The sequence below is a fragment of the Rhinopithecus bieti genome, unplaced genomic scaffold (assembly GCF_001698545.2).
Source record: "Rhinopithecus bieti isolate Rb0 unplaced genomic scaffold, ASM169854v2 scaffold_13262, whole genome shotgun sequence".
Taxonomy (NCBI): domain Eukaryota; kingdom Metazoa; phylum Chordata; class Mammalia; order Primates; family Cercopithecidae; genus Rhinopithecus; species Rhinopithecus bieti.
In genome coordinates, this window is record NW_016808004.1 from 2,524,176 (window position 1) to 2,547,076 (window position 22,901).

Below are 22,901 nucleotides of genomic sequence, written 5' to 3' on the forward strand. Positions count from 1 at the left end.
AAAAAAAAAAAAACAAAGAATACAAAATTAGCTGGGCATGGTGGCAGGCGCCTGTAATCCCAGCTACTCGGGAGGCTGAGGCAGAGAATTGCTTGAACCTGGGAGGCGGAGGTTGCAATGAGCTGAGATCGCGCCACTGCACTGTAGCCTGGGCGACAGAGCAAGACTCCATCTAAACAACTACAAAAAAAATCTCAGATGTTACTCTCTGAAGTCTTCCCTGACCCCAGCCCATTTCCTCCCTAACAGGATTAATTTCCTTCTTTGGGCTCCTACTGTGTTCGTACTTTCATTACTGCTTTTTTTTTGTTTTTTAATTTATATGTTGACATGTAGTTCTTTAGGTGACGATCTATGCCTTTTTTTTGTTTTTTTTTAAATAAGGAGTCTCACTCTGTTGCCTGGCTGGAGTGCAGTGCCATGATCTTGGCTACAGGTTTGTGCCACCACACCCAGCTAATTTTTTTTTTTTTTTTTTTTTTTTTTTTTTTGAGACGGAGTCTCGCTCTGTCGCCCAGGCTGGAGTGCTGTGGCCGGATCTCAGCTCACTGCAAGCTCCGCCTCCCGGGTTCACGCCATTCTCCTGCCTCAGCCTCCCGAGTAGCTGGGACTACAGGCGCCGCCACCTCGCCCGGCTAGTTTTTTGTATTTTTTTAGTAGAGACGGGGTTTCACCGTGTTAGCCAGGATGGTCTCGATCTGCTGACCTCGTGATCCGCCCGTCTCGGCCTCCCAAAGTGCTGGGATTACAGGCTTGAGCCACCGCGCCCGGCCTAATTTTTATATTTTTAGTAGAGATGGGGTTGCACCATGTTGGCCAGGATGGTCTCCATCTCCTGACCTTGTGAGCTGCCTGCCTCAGCCTCCCAGAGTGCTGGGATTACAGGCATGAGCCACCAGGCCTGGCCTAGGTGACCATCTATGTCTTATTCACCTTTATATCTCCAGTGTCCTAACATACAGCCTGGCATATAGTAGGTGTACAATAAGTGGTCACGACAATAAATAGAGAGGCAGACAATGGTGGATATATGAAAAATCTTGGCTGGATACAGTGGCTCACACCTGTAATCCCAGCACTTTGGGAGGCCGAGGTGGGTGGATCACGAGGTTGGGAGTTCAAGAGCAGCCCAGCCAACATGGTGAAACTCTGTCCGTACTAAACATAAAAACAAAAATTAGCGGGGTGTGGTGGCGCATGCCTGTAATCCGAGCTACTGGGGAGGCTGAGGCTGGAGAATCTCTTGAACCCGGGAGGCAGAGGTTGCAGTGAGCTGAGATCGCACCATTGCACTCCAGCCTGGGTCACAGGGTGAGATTCCATCTCAAAAAAACAAAAAAGAAAAATCTTAAATGCCATGTGAAAGGATTTGAACTGTGTTCTAAAGATACCCATATAAAGTTGTGTTACTTTGTTTTTGTTTTTGTTTTTTGGAGGCAGAGTCTCACTCTGTCGTGCAGGCTAGAGTGCAGTGGTATTATCTCGGCTCACTGCAACCTCCGCCTCCCAGGTTCAAGCAATTCTTCTCTTTCAGCCTCCTGAGTAGCTGGTATTACAGGCGCGTGCCACCACACCCAGCTAATTTTTTGTATTTTCAGTAGAGATGGGTTTCACCATATTGTCCAGTCTGGTCTTGAACTACTGACCTCAGGTGATTCGCCCACCTGGGGTTCCCTAAGTGCTGGGATTACAGGCCTGAGCCACCACACCCAGCCAAAGTCATGTTTTAGAAGGATTGTCCTGGCAGCCGTAGGAAGGATGTACTGGATGGGACAAGCCTGAAAATGGGGATGATTTAGGAAATTACCATGGTTGTCCAGGTGAGTTATGATGAAGGTCTGCAGCAATGCTGTGTCAGTTGAGTTGAAGAGAAAGGAACTGATGATTGGAATGTTTAGGAGGTAAAGTTTATAGGACTTAGTAATTTGACTGGATATGAAGGGTGAGAGAAGTCTAAGATCAACTTGTTTCTTTTTTGTTCTAAAAGATATGTTATTTGATAAAGGAGTATTGTTGACATTAATAACACCAGATTGCTTGACAATGACCTTACCTTGATATGTTAAGTGAAGTCGGAGATCTCTCAGAGCACTGCCTTGGAATAGTTTTCAGTTGAGTCAGACTAGCCATTGGGAAAATAAAATCTAAAATTGGCACAGCCCTTGATTCAAGAGGAGTCTTCAGCATTCTGAGGTAATAGTCTCAGAATGGACTTTGTTGGTTAAAGAGCTTACCACGTACTGTCATTCATTCATTCATTCATTTATTTTGAGTTTCGCTCTTGTTGCCTAGGCTGGAGTGCAATGGCACGATCTTGGCTCACCGCAACCTCCGCCTCCCAGGTTTAAGCGATTCTCCTGCCTTAGCCTCCCGAGTAGCTGGGGTTACAGGCACGTACCACCACATCTGGCTAATTTTGTATTTTTAGTAGAGACATGGTTTCTCTATGTTGGTCAGGCTGGTCTCGAACTCCCGACCTCAGGTGATCCACCTGCCTCAGTCTCCCAAAACTGTCTTTAATTAAAAGCAGTTTTCTTCTGGTTTTCACTGCTTTAAGTTGGAGTGAAAACCTATTATATTAAAATCAAGACCAAAAATAAATGATTGTCATGAGTGGGTGATTCCCAGTTAGGCCTTGAAGAATCAGGCCAGAAAAGCTATGAGGTTAATTTTAGAGAAAATATATTTGCTTGAGTTCTTTTATGTAGAGGTTCTAGCATATGATTCCACAGGGCACAGAAAACCACAGTGGAAATGTTACTGTGGATAGAATGAGACCTGGTTGTAGCTGCTTCAACCAGATTGTCTTCCACAAATGGCTATAAGATCCGTAAATTTGTGTATGTCTTATCACTTATCCCTTTCACCTGGTGCATATATGAATTGTCTCTGTAGCATTGAGCTGGAAGCTTCTGTCTTAGATATTAGGCACGTGACTTGAATTGGGTTACTGGTATATGGGAGTTCAGCTATCCCACTTTGGGCCAACTGGTATGATCTTTATTCAACCCTAGTCAAATATAGAATTGTCCTCTGGTCAAAGTACTATGATCAGTAGTACCCTGAAGTAAGAAAACATTTATCTTCTAGTAGGGTGGGGCCTGGGTGGTAGTTTTCCTGTGACACCTTGAATTGCTTTGAAGGAAAATATAAATGAGAACTGTTTATCACAGAGCACTGTTGCTTGCGGGGTATGCTTCCTTGGATCTCTTGTTCTTGCACCTCCTTATCAGACTCATTTCCTTCTCTCTTTCTGCATATTATCACCTCAGTCTTCTTGGAGTTGGTTTTCAGCTAACGAGATTTCAGACCCTGATTTCATGTTCTATCTAGTTCTTCAAAATTCAAACCAAGAAAGCCTACAGCAAATATATGTTCTTTGTTAATGAATTCCCTATTATTGTTGCTTTAGTTATTAGTTCTTCAACTAACAACTTATAAATCTTTTTTTTTTTTTTTTTGAGATGGAGTTTCACTCTTGTTGCCCAGGCTGGAGTGCAGTGGCGTGATCTTGGCTCACTGCAACCTCCATCTCCCAGGTTCAGGCGATCTTCCCGCCTCAGCCTCCCGGGTGGCTGGGATTACAGGTGCCCGCCACCATGCCCAGCTAATTTTTTGTATTTTTAGTAGAAACGGGGTTTCACCATACTGGCCAGGCTGGTTTTGAACTCCTGGCCTCAAGCAATCCACCTGTCTCGGCCTCCCAAAGTGCTAGGATTATAGGCATGAGCCACCACGCCTGGCCAACTTATAAATCTTATATCTGGAGACAGATATACCATTTACAGATCATCTGGGAATTAGTTGTGAAGAGTGACTAGTTGAGGAGTTATTGATCATTTCAGTACAAGAATGAGTAAGAATGAAGGGGAGGCCTGAAGATTTGGTGAAAATGCCCATTTGCCACTGAATCAGTGGTGGTTGACAAAAACTGCTAATGAACTTTTTCTGTTATGAAAATGGCAAAAGAAATGAGATTATATATATATAATATATATATACNGAATGACTCCTGCTGCAAGCATGTCCTTGGAAAGCTCTGGAAATAGGGAGCCTGCCGGGAGTTTATGTAACATGCTGAGTGGCCAGAGGACTGTGTGCAAAGGGCTCTGATCCCATAGTGGGTCAGCCTGCTATGACCGCTCAGGGTGACTCAACTGATTGTCACGTGCAGCTTACAAACTGCTGATGACAGAGAGCACTGTGGTAAAAGGGACAGGAAATTCTGCCACTGCTTTCTATACTTTTTGGTGGTTATTCCCATTTTTATTCTAAAAAGGAAGGATTTGAGATTGCTGACTCAAATACAAAGAATGTAAAAAATAAATGAGAAAATCAGAATGAAAGGTGTAGGGGACAAAAGATTTCTTTCCCAGCCTATTGCAAGGTTTATGACTGATATCTCAGTGACAAAGGCAGATTAACAAGAGAAAAGTATAACTAATTTGTTTAATATAGTTTTACATGACTGAGGAGACTTTGGATACAAAGGCCCAAAGATCCAGGGAAAGTTGTGTATTTTTATGGACAGACATAACGGAAGCTTGATTGAAGGACAGAAAGGTATCATCCAATGGTGCAAAATTGGGGGAAACTTAGCAAGGCTTATTTGTACAGATTCTTCTTGGCCTCTGGATATAGGGCAGGATACCTCTGGAATGAGGGCCTTGTGACCTACTTTTAGGGGAGGTAGGTCAAGGAATTCTTTTATGGCCTGTTTCAGGATAGAAAGGCCAGAGAAGGTCAGAGAGACTGTCCCACTTTTGCAGTTTTCTTAATTTCCTCCAGCTTAAAGTCCTCCATGTGTCAAGGTGCCATACTTTGGGGTATTATGTTCTGAGCCCTGACAAGGGCAAAGACTTGCTGGGGGTCTTTTCTGCTTGCCTCTCCAGACCCACTCCACCTGCCATCCTGCTGTCTGCCTTGGGGCACTGATCATGTGGCTTATATCTGGAGTTTTATTGGCTTTGGCCATGGGAAGCACCAGCAGGGGATTAGAGGGAGGAGGGGAGTGAGGTCCTGAAGTCACAGTGGGCAGGCCGTGTCCTTCCTTAGAGAACACAAATCCTCTCAAGTTGACCTTCTCAGTAAGACTCTCTCTTTCTAGGCAGGTAACTGCTCTGTCTCCTGGGACTAGGGGTGAAACTCCACTGTTATTGGCCCCTGGACACTGCGTTGTCTGTTGTACTTCCCCTATCTCCAGCCCACACCTCTGTAAATAGCCCCATTTTACATAAACCCTTCTTGAATTATCTTAATTTGAGTGTCCCCCCTGTTTCCCGTTAGGACTTGACTGATACACAAGGATAGAAAATACAAGAGGGAACCAGAAATAATGCTCATGGATGAAATACAAATTGTAGTGCCCTGTACATGTGCCAAAAAAAGATGTGTGTGTGTGTGTGCGCCATCCATTTGACTTGAGCTTTCTAGTGACCAAAGCAACAGAACCATAGGAGGAGGTCTCCAGTCATCAATTCTTACCACCAGAGTCTAAGGGACATTACTACACAAAACTCTATCACTCCCATTATCTTGTGGGTTAAACTGTGTCCCCCAAAATGATAAGCTCAGGCCTTAGCCAGTAGTACCTATGAATATGATCTTGTTTGGAAACAGGGTCTTTGCAGATGAGACCACCTTAAGATGAACTGATAGCAAAGTGGTGTGGGCCCCTAATCCAATGACTGGTGCCCTTAATGAAGAGAGAAATTTAGACACACAGAAACATACTAGGAGGATGCCATGTGAAGATGGAAGCAGAGGCTGGAGTAATGCCCAACTAGAGGTTAGGAGAGAGGCATGGAACAGTTTCTCTCTCAGAGTCTCTAGAAGGACCAAACTGGCCGACACCTTGATTTTGGACTTCTGGTCTCTATAACTGTGACAGAATACGTTTCTGTGGTTTTGAGCCACCCAGTTTGTGGTACTGGGTTATGACAGCCCTAGAAAGCAAATACACTTTGAAGTGGCATCAAGACTCTTCATGATTTGACTATGCCTACTTTGTGGCTTCATCCCCCACCACTTGCCAGCTTGCCCTGTTTGTCTGGTTCTTATATCACTGTGCTATCCCAGAGTCCCCAGCCTTTTGGCTGTGTTCTTATCACAGCCTGGAATGCCTCCTCTACTTTTCACCGTGATAGATTCAGCTCAGGCGCGGCTTTCCCCAGGAGCCCTTCCCTGGCTCTCCCAGTTGTGTTGGGTCCATCTCCTCTGAACTCCCATATCATTGATAATAGGCACCTGATGCATTTGTTTCTCTCCCTCAACAGTAACCTCCTCAAGTGCGAGATTGTGTTCCTCTTTGCATCCCCAGGGTCTAGAACAGTGCCTGGCACACAGTAGATTCCCAATAATATAGATATAAATATCCTCAGCGGGATATTTGTTTGGGGTACCCACTACCAGCTAGGCACTTTTCTAGCCACTTCATATACACTTCATTTGTAGATGAGGAAATTGAAGATTGGATTGGATACTTTCTAAGTTACGTGTCCATAAGTGATGGAACTGGAATTGAAATTAGATCCGACTATAGTCTAGTCTCTCCCATTCCAATCTGCTGCCTTTTTACATTGGACAGATAAAGAAGGGCCAGGTTAGGGAGGGTCTAAATGATCGATTTTTGTCCACAACTCAACTTGAGCAATCAGCTTGCAGCCCTGCATGGATGTTGATCAAATGATTGTGTATTTACGAAATCTCTTTGCTTTTGCTCAGCAAGCAGAAATGTGTATTTCTTTAAAAAACACAATTGCTAAGTGAGGCAATATGGATGGGATACTCAGTCCTTTGAAGAGGCTGAGATTTCTATTGGCAGAACATTAAAAATGAGAGATGTTGGTTTTAAGTCTGAATAGCAATGCCATTTTTCCTTGCTGTGTCATACTGTGTCTGTGCAGCTCAGAAATGATCGCACCACCCAGACAACGATTCCTGTCTGTGTTCCAGCCTGCTTTCTAGAGAACACACATCTCAGGAGTGGACCTGTGAGATGACAAAGCATGAGAAAGGCAGACAGGGAAACTACCTTTCATTGAGAAGTTAGAATTTCCTTTTTAATTTAAGCCTTACTATGCTTCAACCTAGTTATTATTATCCCCATTTTGCAAATGGCGAAGCTGAGGCTCAGAGGGGAGAAGAGGCTTACTTCGACAGGAATATATATTCAATGGATATTTGTGAAAGCTTGCTATGTAGCAGTCACTAGGCTGAGTGCTGAGAATTTGGTGGTGAACAATAATGACAGCTCCTGTCTCCAATAAAAGTAAAAGGCCAGGCGCAGTGGCTTACGCCTGTAATCCCAGCACTTTGGGAGGCCGAGGCAGGCGGATCATGAGGTCAAGAGATCGAGACCATCCTGGCCAACATGGTGAAACCCCGTCTCTACTAAAAATACAAAAATTAGCCGGGCATGGTGGCGGGTGCCTGTAATCCCAGCTACTTGGGAGGCTGAGGCAGGAGAATTGCTTGAACACAGGAGGCAGAGGTTGCAGTGAGCCGAGATTGTGCCACTGCACTCCAGCCTGGGTGAGAGCGCAAGACCCCGTCTCAAAAAAAAAAAAAGGTGAGAACTGAGAATTGACCATTTGATTTAACAACATGGAAGTCAACAGTGACCTTTACAAGAATAATTTTGATGGAATGATGAGAGCGAAAGCCTATTTATAGTGAATTGGAGAAAAAAGTAGGAGAGAAATTAAAGGCAGGGAGTACAGATAATCTTTTGATGAATTTTGTTGTAATGGGAATCTGAGAAATGAGTAGTAGCTGGAGGAGGATGTGGGATCTGGATAAGAGACTTTGTTTCATGTCAGACATTACAGAATGTTTGTGTGTTAATAGGATTGATCCAGTAGAGAGGCAAAAGTTATTGATATGGAAGAAAGAGGAGAGATTGGCGGAAATGGTTTGTGGGGTTGGAAAAGCAGAGTTGTGATTGTCCTTTGCCTCAGTGGTCTCTAAGCCACAGGGAAGGAAAAATAGGAAAATTAAAGAGATGGTAATTATGACTGCTGCTGCTCTGGTCTCTGTAGAATTAGGTTTAGAGATCTTGATGGCAGCCTCTGGTTTTATTTGTGCCAAAGCACCTCAGCATGGATCTTGTGCAGAGCTTATTTCCTTCTAATACCCAGCAATAACAGCTGGGCCCTGCTTTTCTTTGGCTTCTGAAGATAAAAGGGGTAAGAAAGAAGAGGGTTTACCCTTGTGTCTTTAGCCTTACTTTTCTACCATGAACATTTGACCCTGACTATTAATATGATTGTGGCCGATAGTTAATATTAAGTTTGTTTTATTGGCTGGGTGTGGTGGCTCTCTCCTATAATCCCAGAACTTTGGGAGGTTGAGGCAGGAGAATCATTTGGGTCCAGGAGTTTGAGATCAGCCTGGGCAACATAGCGAGACCCCCATCTCTTAAAACAAAACAAAACAAAACAAAACAAAAACAAAGTACATGTCCCACCTCTTCCACACTGAAAGCCATGGTGTGTGGGCAGGACCAGATGCTGCTAAAAATCCCTTCCATTTTCCTCACAGCATCATTTATCATGTAGGACAAGAGTGGTCAGTAAAAAAGTTTAACTATTCATGCTTCTAGTTACAGAGAAATTTGAATTTCCTTACTTTTTAAAATGAAACTTTTAGTGGCTTAGACTTTAGGAGGCATATCTTAGCAGTCAAATAAGGGTGGAAAATACAGGTAATTTCATACTTTTGATGGTAGTTACTAGGAGAAAGGCTTCTCTGGTAATGAAGTCTGACCCAGAAGCCTATGAGTCATATTTGTTGAACATGCCAAACATAAGACATAATAAGATAGGAAATAATGAAATTCCAGATCAGTTAACCATTGCTAACCCCCAATTGTTCTTAAATTGTGATTGTGTAGCCAGCATAGTCTTACTCTAGGTTCTGTGTCTGTTTTTACAAAAAAAGTAAAAGTCCTAACTATTCACACAGATTTGTTTTATGATAAGAGATCCAAAGGAGGTTTCTAAATAATTTTCAGAATTGCTCTACCAGTTACCTTTTTACCCGAAGTAGATCTGGAAAGCATCCAGCAAAACAGCTTTTGCATGTTCATACCTTTCAGAATGAATCATCTTCCTTCCGTTTAGTGAGAGAAGGGCTATGTATACTGTTTCTGGCAGAATTTCCACAGATGTTTTATTTTTCTTAAGTCTTCCAGTGCTTCACATGAGTTGAACCTTGTGGGTACCTGATGTTCCCCAAGGAGATCTCTGAATCTCCTGATTCTTGGTTGTGATAAAAGAGCAATCAGTTCTGATTCTTCTGGGAGGATTTCAGGTATCCTTTTTTTTTTTTTTTTTTTAATGAAGTTGTTCCCACTATAGGAAATCAGAGATGGCAGGCAATAGACTGTATAATGCTGTACTAAGGATTGTAGAAAGGTGAAGGTTTGTTCTTGCTTGTTGAGCATAATCCTCTTCACCTGTGAAATGAGAGTTACTGATCATCAGAATGTTGGAAGTGAAATCTGGGACATCTTCTGATCTCCTTAAAATTCAAAAGAAAAACTTGTCGGCAACTAGCTGAAACTCTTTTCCTTCTTTTTTTTTTTTTTTTTTTTTTTAGTGGGTACTGCTGCTAAATCTATAAAGTATTTGAATCCAAACCAAATATAATTTTTTAAGCGTACATTAGCAAACAGTTTGGGGGCAAAAATCATATTCCTCCGCGTAATGAGCTGTTTAAAATTAAAAGCCACACATTACTCTCAGACTCTTCCAACAAAGAGAAACTAGAATGAAGTCTGAAAACAGAATCAAGTAAGACAGCAAGTTATATAGTGACACCGAATGAGTGTTATTTAACTTGTAGTTACTACCAATATATTTATGAGTTAAAGAGCTAGTTCTCTCAAGTGTAGAGGACAAGAACTTGTGTCAGTTATCTTTTATTTTTATATTTCACAGTTTCCAGACATCAGTCAAGAATCTGATTCTCCATTTGTTTTCATCTGCAAAAATCCTCAGGAAATGGTTGTGAAGTTTCCTATTAAAGGAAATCCAAAAATCTGTAAGTCATGATTTTTTTTTTCTTTAAGACTAGTCAAGTGCAGTAGTGAGGAATGGGGAAAAAAGTAGAACAAGGAATTTAATCTGTAACTGACTGAACAATCAGTTGAAGTAACCCACTACCTTTGGATCAGCCTGTAAGTCATAATCTTTGATGGTCTAATTTTCTTTTCTTTTTTTATTTTTTTGTCTTGCATCTCACTTGTCTAGATTTTTATAAAATCTTTCCTTTTGGCTGGGCACAGTGGCTCATGCCTGTAATCCCAGCACTTTGGGAGGCTGAGGCAGGCGGATCACGAGGTCAAGACATCAAGACCATCCTGGCCAACATGGTGAAATCACATCTCTACTAAGATTAAAAAAAAAAAATAGCTGGGTGTGATGGCATGCGCCTGTAGTGCCTGTAGTCCCAGCTGAGGACTGGGAAGCTGAGGCAGGAGAAGCGCTTGAACCTGGGAGGCAGAGGTTACAGTGAGCTGAGATTGTACCATTGCACTCCAGCCTGATAACACAGTGAGGCTCCGTCTCAAAAAAAAAAAAAAAAAAAAAAAAATTTTTTTTTACTGTGTTCTGTGTGTCCCTTGTGTTGGAGGCTTAATATAATTATGTTTATCAATAACTTTGTTAGGTTAACTACAGTAAAGCCTTTCCAAATTATACCTTGATCCACAATTATCGGCATAGTAAATCACTCGAAACTTCTATTTCAGATCCTATTACGTTAAAATGCTATTTGTCAGCCAAAAGAGTGTTTTGCCCCACTGTACTGCTCATTAAAGGAAGTAGTAAGGCAGTGCAGTGGCAACATTGTCATTTATCCATTTATTCATTGTTCAGTATTCAACTCAAGAATAAGGGCTGGGCGTGGTGGCTCATGCCTGTAATCCCAGCACTTTGGGAGGCTGAGATGGGTGGATCATCTGAGGTTAGGAGTTCGAGACCAGCCTGGCCAACATGGTGAAACCCTGTCTCTCCCAAAAATACAAAAAATTAACTGGGCATGGTGGTGGGCACCTGTAATCCCAGCTACTCGGGAGGCTGAGACAGGAGAGTCGCTTGAACTTGGGAGGTGGAGGTTGCAGTGAGCCGAGATCGTGCCACTGCACTCCAGCCTAGGCAACAAGAGTGAAACTCCATCTCAAAAAAAAAAAAGACTTAACATTTTAAGTATTTATTGAGCATCTGTTTTAGAGACACCACTTCCCACATTTCTCTTCATTATTGGTTCCCAGAGTACGGCCTTGGCTCTCTTGCTTTTCATTCCTTTTTAAAATTTTTATTAGTTAATTGATTAAGACAGGGTCTTGCTCTGTCACCCAGGCTGGAGTGCAGTGGCATGATCATGGCCCACTGTAGCCTCAACCTCCCAGGTCTAATCCTCCCACATTAGCCTCCTGAGTAGCTGGGACCCATCTTGTTTTCCTCTGTCCCAGAGCAGCCTCTTCTATTTCAAAGCAGTCTCAAAGTGGGCCAGGCACTGTGGGTTATGCCTGTAATCCCAGCACTTGGGGAGGCTGAGGCAGGTGGATCACAAGGTCAGAAGATCGAGACCATCCTGGCTAACACAGTGAAACCCTATCTGTACTAAAAATACAAAAAATTAGCCAGGCATGGTAGCAGGTGCCTGTAGTCCTGGCTACTCGGGAGGCTGAGGCAGGAGAATGGCGTGAACCCGGGAGGTGGAGCTTACAGTGAGTTAAGATTGCACCACTGCACTCCAGCCTGGGCCACAGAGCGAGACTCTGTCTCAAGAAAATAAAATAAAATAAAAAACCACATACATAGTAGTGGTGTCCTCCCTGCCTAACATCCTTAGAAAAGCAACATCAGCAACTCTCCCATTTGCTCATGTCAGTTACCATTTTGTGCCTTTTTGTCACTGCTTTCCCATCGTGTGAATTGCGTGATTCTAGGGCATGCATTGTCCTCACTGGTGCACAACTCTCCCTCATCCAATACTTTGGGGACCAACTAGCCATTTTATAAATCTATGACCTAGAGAAGTACTTCTCAAACTATAATGTAACTAAAAATCACCTAGCAAACTGTTAAAACACAGGTTCCTCAATCCTGCTCTCAGGGGATACTGATGCTGTTGGCCAGCTGGCTACACTTTAAGTAACACTGCTTTGAATCACAAAATGAAATGCTTGGAGTAGGAATTTATATTAATGTATATTTACTGCAACATTCAGGCAACATTTTGATTGATAAGATCCTAAGATTCCTACACATTGGAAGATCTGAACCAAGTTTCCCTTAACTGACACAAATTATTTACTTCAGACGGTACTCCAGTTGGTGGCCCAGTAGCCCTGGAAATCCTTTCTTTTCTCCACTATTAAGGATTTATTTATTTTTGAGATAGGGCCTCGGCCTGTCACCCAGCCTGGAGTGCAGTTGTGCAATTATGACTCATTGCAGCCTCCACTTCCTGGGATAAAGTAATCCTCTCACCTCAGCCCCCAAAGTAGCTGGGACTACAGGTATGTGCCACCACACCCAGATGATTTTTAAATTTTTGGTAGAGATGAGGTTTCACTATGTTGCCCAGTTTGGTCTCAAGTGATCCTCCTGCCTTGGCCTCCTAAAGTGTTAGGATTACAGGTGTGAGCCACCACACCTGGCCCTGTTTAGAATTTAGATCTCCATTTTACCCTCTCTCTGTTTTGGTTCTGGCAGTCTACCCCTTCCTCCTCCATTTCATTTTCACCTTCCTCTAGGCACTGGTGGCAACACTGGTGGTAGGAGGAAACGGTGGTAGATCCTCTCTCTCACACCCACTGTTACTTGATCTTTAGTCCTACTTCCCTTTTCGTAGCTTCTTCCCCTGGCTTGGTTTTCATCTGCTGCCTAAAGTCCTGTGAGAAAATGTTCTGTGTGGGGTTTGGATATTTCTCTGAAACATATTACTTTAGTACTTTCTCTACACCTTCAGGACCTTTAGGGCCTTCATTTTTCTCCATAAGGTTTCATGATGGGGAGGGGAGTGACATTCTTAGGAGAAAGCTTTAATAAATTCCTATCTTTAGGCCAGGCACAGTGGCTCACGCCTGTAATCCTAGCACTTTGGGAGGCTGAGGCGGGTGGATCACAAGGTCAGGAGATTGGGACCACAGTGAAACCCTGTCTCTACTAAAAATACAAAAAATTAGCCGGGCGTGGTGGCGGGCACCTATAGTCCCAGCTACTCGGGAGGCTGAGGCAGGAGAATGGCGTGAACCCAGGAGGCGGAGTTTGCAGCGAGCTGAGATCACGCCACTGCACTCCAGCCCGGGTGACAGAGCGAGACTCTGTCTCAAAAAAAAAAATTCCTATCTTTTTCCTATTGTTTCTGTTAGTTAATGGTAGACTAGACAAGGTTAAAAACTGCACAGAAACAATAGGTAGTGAAAATCTTATTTTGAGATGGGGTCTCACTCTGTCATCCAGGTTGGAGTGCAATGGCACAATCTCGACTCACTGCAACCTCCACCTCCCAGGCTCAAGTGATCCTCCCACCTCAGCCTCCTAGGTAGCTGGGACCACAGGCGCACGCCACCATGCTTGGCTAATTTTTTGTATTTTTGCTAGAAACAGGGTCTTGCCATGTTGCCCAGGCTGATCTTGAATTCCTGAGCTCAGGTGATCCATCCACCTCGGCTTCTCTAAAAACCTCCTACACTGCCAGAACTCTCTTCCATTAGGTCCTAGGGGATACCTCCAGTAGTTTAAGCTGGAAAAGTCTTTAATCCCAGTTACACTGGGGAAAATACATACACACCTCTTAATTTGGAATGGTTATCATATTTTCCCCTAGATATATTATTACATGAAGTGATTAAGTTTAATAGCGTTAATAATATTAATACTTGGTCAGGCACAGTGGCTTATGTCTGTAATCCCAGCATTTTAGGAAGCTGAGGCAGGAGGATCACTTGAAGCCAGGAATTTGAGACCAGCCTGAGTAACATAGCGAGACCCTGTCTCTACAAAAAAAAAAAAATTATTCCAGTGTGGTGGCGTGTGCCTATAGTGCCAGCTACTTGGGAGGCTGAGGCAGAAATATTGCTTCAGCCCAGGAGTTCAAGGCTGCAATGGGCTATGATTGCAATACTGCACTCCAGCTTGGATGACAGAGCGAGATCCTGTCTCTAAAAAAAAATTAATAGTCTGCTTTACTTATAACAGTATGGCTTAATTTTTTTTTTTTTTTTTTTTGGTGGGATGGCTTAGGAACGTAGCCACCCTTTACAGATTAGTTCTATGATAAATATATTTGAAATTCCAAACTTTTATTTTTGAGACAGGGGTCTCACTATGTTGCCTAGGCTGGCCTTGAACTCTGGGTTCAAGAGATCCTCCTGCCTGAGCCTCCCAAGTAGCTGGAACTACAGATATACACTACTACTCCTGGCTTCAGGTTCCAAACTTCAGACTTGCAAATAAACTTTTAGAATATGACCCATTTATGTGTTGTATCATATATATATATTATGTGTTGTATCATATATATGTATATAAATGCCTTAAATTAAAGGTGTGTACTTTGATTTGTTTTTGGAAGTGTAAATTTGAGTTTGCTTGACCTTAATTGTGTCTCCTGAAATTGAAATAATTCAGAAAAAAGCAATATACAGTAGGGTATCACCTGGCTCTGTGTCTGCTTTATATAGGTTGAATACTCAGATAAAGGAAAATTTTTAAATTTAACAACATGCTCTATAAACTAATGCACCTTATATCTTTTGCAAACCATGTGAAAATTCCTGTGAGAGTTATATCAATTGATGACAAATATTTTTTCCCCTTTTAACTTCTTGCCCATCTGCTGCACATGCATTTGATTTTCTTTTAGGCACTATGATTGGGGATGTGGTTTAACACTGAAATGATTTAGGTACTAAATGTAAAAATACTGGGGAAATACAGAAACTAAGTGTTACACCCTACCCTGAAGAGGATGTATTGTATGTCACTGTGGTTCACTATCCAGATCCTGATCTTAGAAGCCCAGGCTGAACTAGAATTCAGAGCTTAAAGTTCCTGCAATCTAAGGACAGTCATGATGACTGCTGCTTTCCACAAGAAGCCCTGGTCCCTTGCCATCATTGCCCACAGCTGGCCCAAGAGTTGCCTCTATTGGCAATCCCTCTGTTAGACTTTAGGGATACAAAATGTCCATGATTGTAAGGAGTTCACAGATTGTTGGCAAAAGTCTGATTTTTTTTAGGCAGCCTATGGGATGAAAGAACGTCTGAATTCCTGGGAATATCCTGGAAATCCTTGTTCTTCTTGTATCTTGTTTCTTCTATTAGCTTTCCATTTTAGACATCATCATTGAGGCCAGAGATTAGTCTGCCTACCATTGGGTGTTTTATTCTGATGGGTTGATCTTACCTGAGCTGGTCTCACTTGAAGGCTTTCATAATCATACTGGAGTTTCCTGAAATGTAAAATAGGAATGTTCTTATTCAGTGAAGCTTTAAGAATGTGAAGAAAGGCCGGGCGCGGTGGCTCAAGCCTGTAATCCCAGCACTTTGGGAGGCCGAGACGGGCCGAGACGGGCCCGGATCCCGAGGTCAGGAGAGCGAGAACCCATCCTGGCTAACCCGTTGAACCCCGTCTCCTACTAAAAATAAAAAAAATACAAAAAAACTACCGGTCAGTGGCGCGCCTGTAGTCCCAGCTAACTGGGGAGGCTGAGGCAGGAGAATGGCGTTAACACCGGGGAACAGAGCTTGCAGGAGCCAGATCCGGCCACTGCACCCAGGCCTGGGCGACAGAGCGAGACTCCGTCTCAAAAAAAAAAAAAAAAAAAAAATGAAGAAAATATATGTCTTTTTTTCTTATAGAATCTGAAATAAATAATAAAAGATTGCCTGGGGTATATGTAAATAAAGGTGAAAATGAAACCATAACTAAGAAACCCTAACACCAAAGCCTCAGCATAAATAATATAACACCCTTACCTTCTTCCAGAGACTTTGAATTTATGAAGCCCCCTTTTTTTTTTTTGAGATGGGTCCTGCCTGTTGCCCAGGCTGGAGTCACTGGCAAATCTCAGCCCACTGCAACCTCCGCCTCCTGGGTTCAAGCAATTCATCCTCGGCTCAGCCTCCTGAGTACTGGGATTACCGGCAGTGCCACCACACCCAACTAATGTTTGTATTTTTAGTAGAGATGGTTTCACCATGTTGGTGTCAGGACTGGTCCTTAACTCCTGACCTCAATGATTTGCTTGCCTTGGCCTTCCAAAGTCTGGGAGTACAGACATAAGCCACACCCGCCTGAAGCACTTAATATATATATTTTTTTAGTTAAGGCTAAGCATCCAAATATGAATTTTTTTTGTTTTTGGGGTTTCTTTTTTTTTTTTTTGGAGGATAAGTCTCACTCTGTCACCCAGCTGAGTATGGGGTGAACTCAGCTCACTGCAACCTCTGTTTCCCTGGCTGAAGCATCTTCCCACCCTCGAGCCCTCCCAAGTACTGGACTATAAGCCTGTACCATCATATCCCGCTAATTTTAATGCTTATTTTTATTATTTTTTTATTTATTATTTATTATTTTTTACAATCTCAGCTCACTGGAACTTCCACCTCCTAGGTTCAAGCGATTCTCCTGCCTCAGCCTCCTGAGTAGCTGGAATTATAGATGCCCTCCACCATGCCCAACTAATTTTTGTATTTTTAGTAGAGATGGGGTTTCACCATTTTGACCAGTCTAGTTTTGAACTTCTGACCTCAGGTGATCTGCCTGCGTCCCAAAGTGCAGTGATTACAGACGTGAGCCACTGTGCCCGGCCAAAAAAAAAAAAAATGTTTTTTTTAGATAGGGTCTCACTCTGTTGCTCACGCTGGAGGGCAATGGCATGGGATCTTGGCTCACTGCAACCTCCGCCTCCTGGGCTCAAGCCATCCTCCTGTCTCACCCTCCCAAGTAGCTGGGACTCCAGGCTTGCACCACCATACCCGGCAGATTTTTTGGGGCGGGGTGAAGGTGGGGGGAGGTTTGGTTTTTTTTGGTACAGACGGGGTTTCGCCTTGTTGGCCAGACTGCTCTGGAACTCCTGGGCTCAAGCAATCTGCCTGCCTTGGCCTCCCAAAGTACTGGGATTACAGGCATGAGCCACCACACCCTGCCCCAAATCTGAAAATCTGAAATGCAAAATCGAAACCTTTTTGAGCTTCAACATGATGCTCAAAGGATATGCTAATTGGAGCATTTGGGATTTTGGATTTCTGGATTTGGGATACTTAACCAGTAAGTATATATAATGCAAATATTCCAAAATCCAAAAAAATCTGAAATTTAAAACACTTCTGGTCCCAAGCATTTTAGATAAGGAGTACTGAACCTGTAGTTATTTGATTAAAGGACTTAGTGTATGTGTAATACACCTAGCGCAGTGACTGGTCTATAGAAAGCACTTTGTGTTACCTAGAATCTTCTCAATAACTATGTGTTAGTAAGGGCTTTTTCCTCCTTTCATTTTACAGGTTTATAGAAGTTATTTTACTCAAGTTTTTCTGGCGCAAGATTTCCTGTTCTTTTCACTATATCAGACTGCCTCAGGAACAAATTATTCCAATTTACATTTCATTTCTAGGGCACAATATCATAGAGTTGGAAGGAACCTTCAGTATTTTATAGTCCAGTTTCCTCTTAGAGTTGATAAAATTGAGGACAAGAGTGACTAGATAACATACTCAAGATTATACAGCTAGGAAGTCTCAGGATTAAAACTGAGTTTTTCAGCCAGGCGTGGTGGCTCACGCCTGTAATCCCAGCACTTTGGGAGGCTGAGGTGGGGTGGGGGATCGCTTGAGGTCAGGAATTCAAGACCAACCTGGCCAACATGGTGAAACCCTATCTCTACCACAAAATAAAAAAATTAGCTGGGCATGATGGCACACACCTGTAGTCCCAGCTACAGGGGAGGCTAAGGCAGCATAATTGCTTGAACCTGGGTGGTGGAGGTTGCAGTGAGCCGAGATCACGCCATTGTACTCCAGCCTGGGCGACAGAGACTCTGTCTCAATAAATAAACAAACAAACAAACAGAGTCTTTCAACTTATGCAATACAGACAACTGGATGTCTGGAGTCCTAGACGGAATTCTAAATTCTGTCCTAGCTTGTCCTAAAAAGCTGAATGAGATTCACCTCTGGGTACTACCACCTTTACAATCTGTACTCTTACATTTACCTGTTATCTGCTACTTGTGGTTACTTAGTACTGTCTATAATATAAAGGTTTTGAAATGTGTAGTGTCTACCTTTGTTTAATTCATTTGGTGAGAGCATTTATTGAGCATCTACCATTTGGCAGTCACTATGGTAGTGTTAGGGATACAAAGGCTGACTTGCCTTGTAACAGGGCTCTTTGCCAGATGGCTGGCGCATGTTCTGGTTTTCAGCCAGGAAGCACAGGGGATAAAAGAACTCCTAAATCCCTGGGAATGCCCTGTGCTCTAAAGCCCAAATGAAAATCAACAGCATTGTGATTATTGTTAAATGATATTCAGGGTATCACTTAGTGGATGGTTTCTGAGGAAGCCCAGAAAAGGACATGATGTTCTTCTAGAAGCAGGTGTAGCCTGAAAGAGAGTGAGAGATAAACAGACAAAGAGAGACACACAGACTAATGTTAGATAGGAGGAGATTTAAATAAACAGGGAAACTTGTTAGGCTGAAGCTAATTTTTCTCACAATCTTACTGTGCCATGGTCAGTACATGTATTCTTAACTTAATTGGACAAGTGAAAATACTGAAATCCAGAGAAATTGAATGACTCGCCCAGGTCATATAGCTAGTTAATACCAGAGTAGGGTGGACTAGAACCTGGGTCTTCTGACTTTTAGTCCAGTGCTCCTTCTGTTATGCCTGATTGCTGCAACAAATGAAAATGACAACATATTGAGAGGCAGTGGTTATGGGCATGGGCCTGTGGTATACTCAGCTGCCTTTGAAGGGGAAGACTCCTTGTTTTTTTTTTTTTTTAGTGCTGAGACTGAACTGAATTATGTTTCTATTTTCAGCATAAGCATCACTATTGACTTAGATGAGACTTTTTGTGGGAGAAAGCAAACTGCCAAACTGTTCTCAGGCCAGACAGACAGGTATTCTCTTAAGATTCTCCTAATGAGATGGATGGTTCCTAAGGCTGCTACCACTGAGCCAAACTCGATCCTGGTAGATCTGAGAAGAGGTCAGAGACCACATCAGTAATATACCTTTCATTAGGGTCACCTGGGATGGGAACGTTGCTTGTTTTCTAAGTTTAATACTTAGAGAGTCATATAATAGCCTATAACCTTTAACCTTCTTAGCTGGTGATAGGGGCCCTTTGTCAGTAAAGCATTCATGTGGATTCTATTCCACTGTTGCAGGTCACTCCCCCTATTAAGTCTGAGGCAGCAAAGGAGTGTTGAACTGCTTTTCTCACTGTGAAGGTTCATGCATTATGCTCAGCCAGTTAACAGGTCAGAGGAATGGGTTTCCCACTGTGTGAAATGCCTTCCTTTATTGCATGTGTATATTCTTAAAAATTTGCCTTAGCATCGAACACCCTTAAAAATGTGATATTTCTTTTCTAGTAGCTACAAAATTAGAAATAATTAACTTCTTAGATTCTTAGGACAAATACTCGTATGCATTTGTGTATCCCTGTACAGTGTTCCCATTGCTTCCTTATTCTTACTGAATGAAACTCTGAAGTTTGGAAGTGTCTAAGTCCTGAAATAAGATAATTGAATGTGACAGGAACACAGTAACCAGAAGACCTGGGAGGCTACAAAAGATTTGCATTGCAAATACAAAAATAAATAATGAGACTTCTTTTTCTCCCTTACAGGGAAACTGGATTCCAAGATCCATCAAGGAGCAAAGAAGGGGTTAATGAAGCAGAATAAAGCTGTCTGACCTAGGAGAGAATGAACTATACAGCATAGTGGAGTTTTATGTACTAAAATTGCTATCTACTGGTCCTTTGGAATTGAAGTAGTAGAAACCTAAAGGCTCGGCATCAGGCTTGAATATCTCAGAACTTAAACTCTTACCAAAACCTGTATATTTTTCTTAAGGAGTGGGATTCCTACTTTATGTAATGGGTCAAAATCTTTGAATACATTATTTATAAAACCTATTTAAAATTCTAAGTCTTTTGACATTTTTCTCAGAATAGTATCAAAAGAGATGGGAACAAGTTGGAAATTCCTTTCCTTTTCGAGACTTGTATTTGTAGTTAGAAAGTGTTTAACATGGCCGGGCGTGGTGGCTCACACCTGTAATCCCAGCACTTTGGGAGGCCGAGGCAGGCGGCTCATGAGGTCAGGAGATCGAGACCATCCTGGCTAACACAGTGAAACCTTGTCTCTACTAAAAGTGCAAAAAAGTTAGTCGGGCGTGGTGGCAGGTGCCTGTAGTCCCAGCTACTCGGAAGGCTGAGGCAGGAGAATGGCGTGAACCCGGGAGGCAGAGCTTGCAGTGAGCCCAGATCCTGCCACTGGACCCCAGCCTGGGCGACAGAGTGAGTCTCCGTCTCAAAAAAAAAAGAAAAAGTGTTTAACCTAGGTTAATTATTTTTTTTTTGAGGGATCCTCTCAGATTTTAACGTTTCTTATCAAAGGGATAATCTGGTAGAGTAATAGGATGTTTGAGGAATCCTGTGCTTAATACAAACCTGTGATGGAACAAAAAGGTTTGTAACAAGTTTTCTCCTCCAATCCAATGTCTCTTGAACAGTCTGAGTGAAATGTGAAAAGCTGAGTAACCCTCATTGGCAATTTTTTTTTTTTTGGAAGGAATAAGCTGAAGAAGTGCTTCCACTTCTTGGGTTTGAGAAGCCAGGATACGGATGGTTCAGACTGGGAGAAGATGGAGCCACCTGCTAAAGCAGCATGAAGCTGCCCTATTTATTTTGTTGGTATTACAAAAGCATCACTTGGATGGGGCAATTAGAAACAAACTAAAACATAAAATCGCCTTAGTAAATGCATCCAAATACCCCCCAAATGCTGAAATCAAATCTTTTAAACCATTCACATCCCAGAAAGCTATGTGCTTTGGAAAAAGAAGAGGTTAGTTTGAAATGAGGTTTTGCTTGTCAGTCTGGCCGTCCTTAGTGAAACACTTTCTGAGGCTGTTCTGAAGAGCTGTCAGAATCTCAGTTGCTGGCATCCTGAGGAAATTCATGGTCTTAAATGTGTATGTTCTGCTTTTTATAAAACACCACCACCACACTGGGGAAGTTGGACTCCCTCCAGCAGTTGTGTGCATGACTTAAAAAAGAGAGAGCAAGGGAGAGAAAAAAATGTGCCCTGTGTTATGAAAAAGATTAATTTCCCCTTTCTTTAATCCTTCATATTCAGCGTTTATTTGCATTGAAATGCCTCCACTCATTATGCATTGATGTTCACTCAACTGTGAACCCTGCTTGTTGCATAGCTCTAGGCATTGGTTTTGCAGGGCCTGATCACTCTGGATTCCCAGGGAAAACCCACCCGATTCTTGTTCCGGTGATGCAAACATGTAGTATTCCCTTTTTCTGTTCAACCTCTGGAGAAAGAGGAAAGGACTGCTAATGTCCACTTCTTTGGCGGGGAGCATGTCCGGGGAGTCTCTTTCTGGCTTCTTGCAGACCGTACTATTAATGAAGCCATCCTGGATTCACTATGCAGCCAATAGTTTACCAAGCAGTAGCACCTTGAATTCTATGCTGGAGTTGTCTGGCTCTCTTAATACCAAAATAAAACTAGAAGGCAGGAGGTGAAGAGCCTAGGGAGGGAAAAAAATGTTTATTTGAACAACAGCCTGAGCATAGAGGTGTCTGGATTGATTTTTTCATCTGGATAGACTGTGTTCATGCCGAAAGAAAAACAGGAGCTGCAACAGATTAGGTTATGCAACCATTTTGTGTGCTGAGATAAGACAGTTTACAAGAACTTTACAAGTTTACAAGAACCCACCTTAGCATCCAAAATATGCAACTGGAACCTCATTAGTAAATGGCAGAATAACATGGAAACTTCTCCTTTTCATGGTTAGACTGTGAAAGTCTGTCTTTAGTTCATATGGTGGTGGTAGTATAAGGTCTCTCTTTTATTTGTGGAGACACCAGGGAGGAAGTGTGGGAGAAACTTGGGGATAGATGGCCTTCAGTTGCTCAGTGATGAATAGCACAATTTAAAGCCTCGTGGAAATTCTTAGCAGCCTGAGTGCAAACTTGCCCAGGAATAGCCTTTTAGTACTTTACAACACTTTGCTCTGACTGTGTAACTCTGGGACAGTGTGGCCTAAAGGAAGTTTCACATTTCTGAGCTGGTTTTTTGTTGCAGTCTAAATATCTGTACCCCCTTTTGAATAGTTGGGTTCAATTGCTGTCGACTTCTCAGCTTTTTGGGTTTTTTGTTTTGTTTTCCAGGCAGGACTCAGTCTCATTTATATAAAGTCAGAGTAGGCGATATATGAAACTGGAGACTTTCTCTGACAGGGTTTAGGAAGCCTTGGCTTTATTGCTTCTTGGCCTTTTGGCTAAGGTCAAATGTAGGAAGCCTTGACTTTGCAGTTAGATGTTTGGAAGAGAGTAAGGGTTTTTGTTTGTTTCTTGGTATAGCTAATCTGGAAAAAGAAAACTAGGTATCCCCTCTTTTAAGTCAGAAGTTTACATAAATTCATTTTTTCCTAGGAAGTAAGTGTGAAAAATTTAGACTTCAAAACCATTTTTACAAATAATTACAAAGTTATGGCTTCTTTGGATTATAACCTGTAATCTCTTTCCACTTTATTGTCTCTACTAAAGCCCATTATTGTGGATTCCATTTAATTTAGTAAATTTGAAAAATGCACCTAGCCAAGATCAAGACAGTATGGGGT

The 22,901-nt window shown here is 42.4% G+C and overlaps 1 protein-coding gene across 1 annotated transcript in view; it reads left to right on the top strand.

The window, feature by feature from the left end:
• TRIP4 (thyroid hormone receptor interactor 4) overlaps window positions 1-20,185 on the top strand; it is a 75,851-nt gene extending 55,666 nt beyond the window's left edge. The window contains exons 11-12 of the mRNA XM_017884952.1: window positions 9,942-10,044; window positions 19,882-20,185. Of these exons, the coding sequence (XP_017740441.1) occupies window positions 9,942-10,044; window positions 19,882-19,949 (171 nt within the window). The 3' untranslated portion in view covers window positions 19,950-20,185. The remainder of the gene's footprint in view (window positions 1-9,941; window positions 10,045-19,881) is intronic.
• The last annotated feature ends 2,716 nt before the right edge of the window (window positions 20,186-22,901 follow it).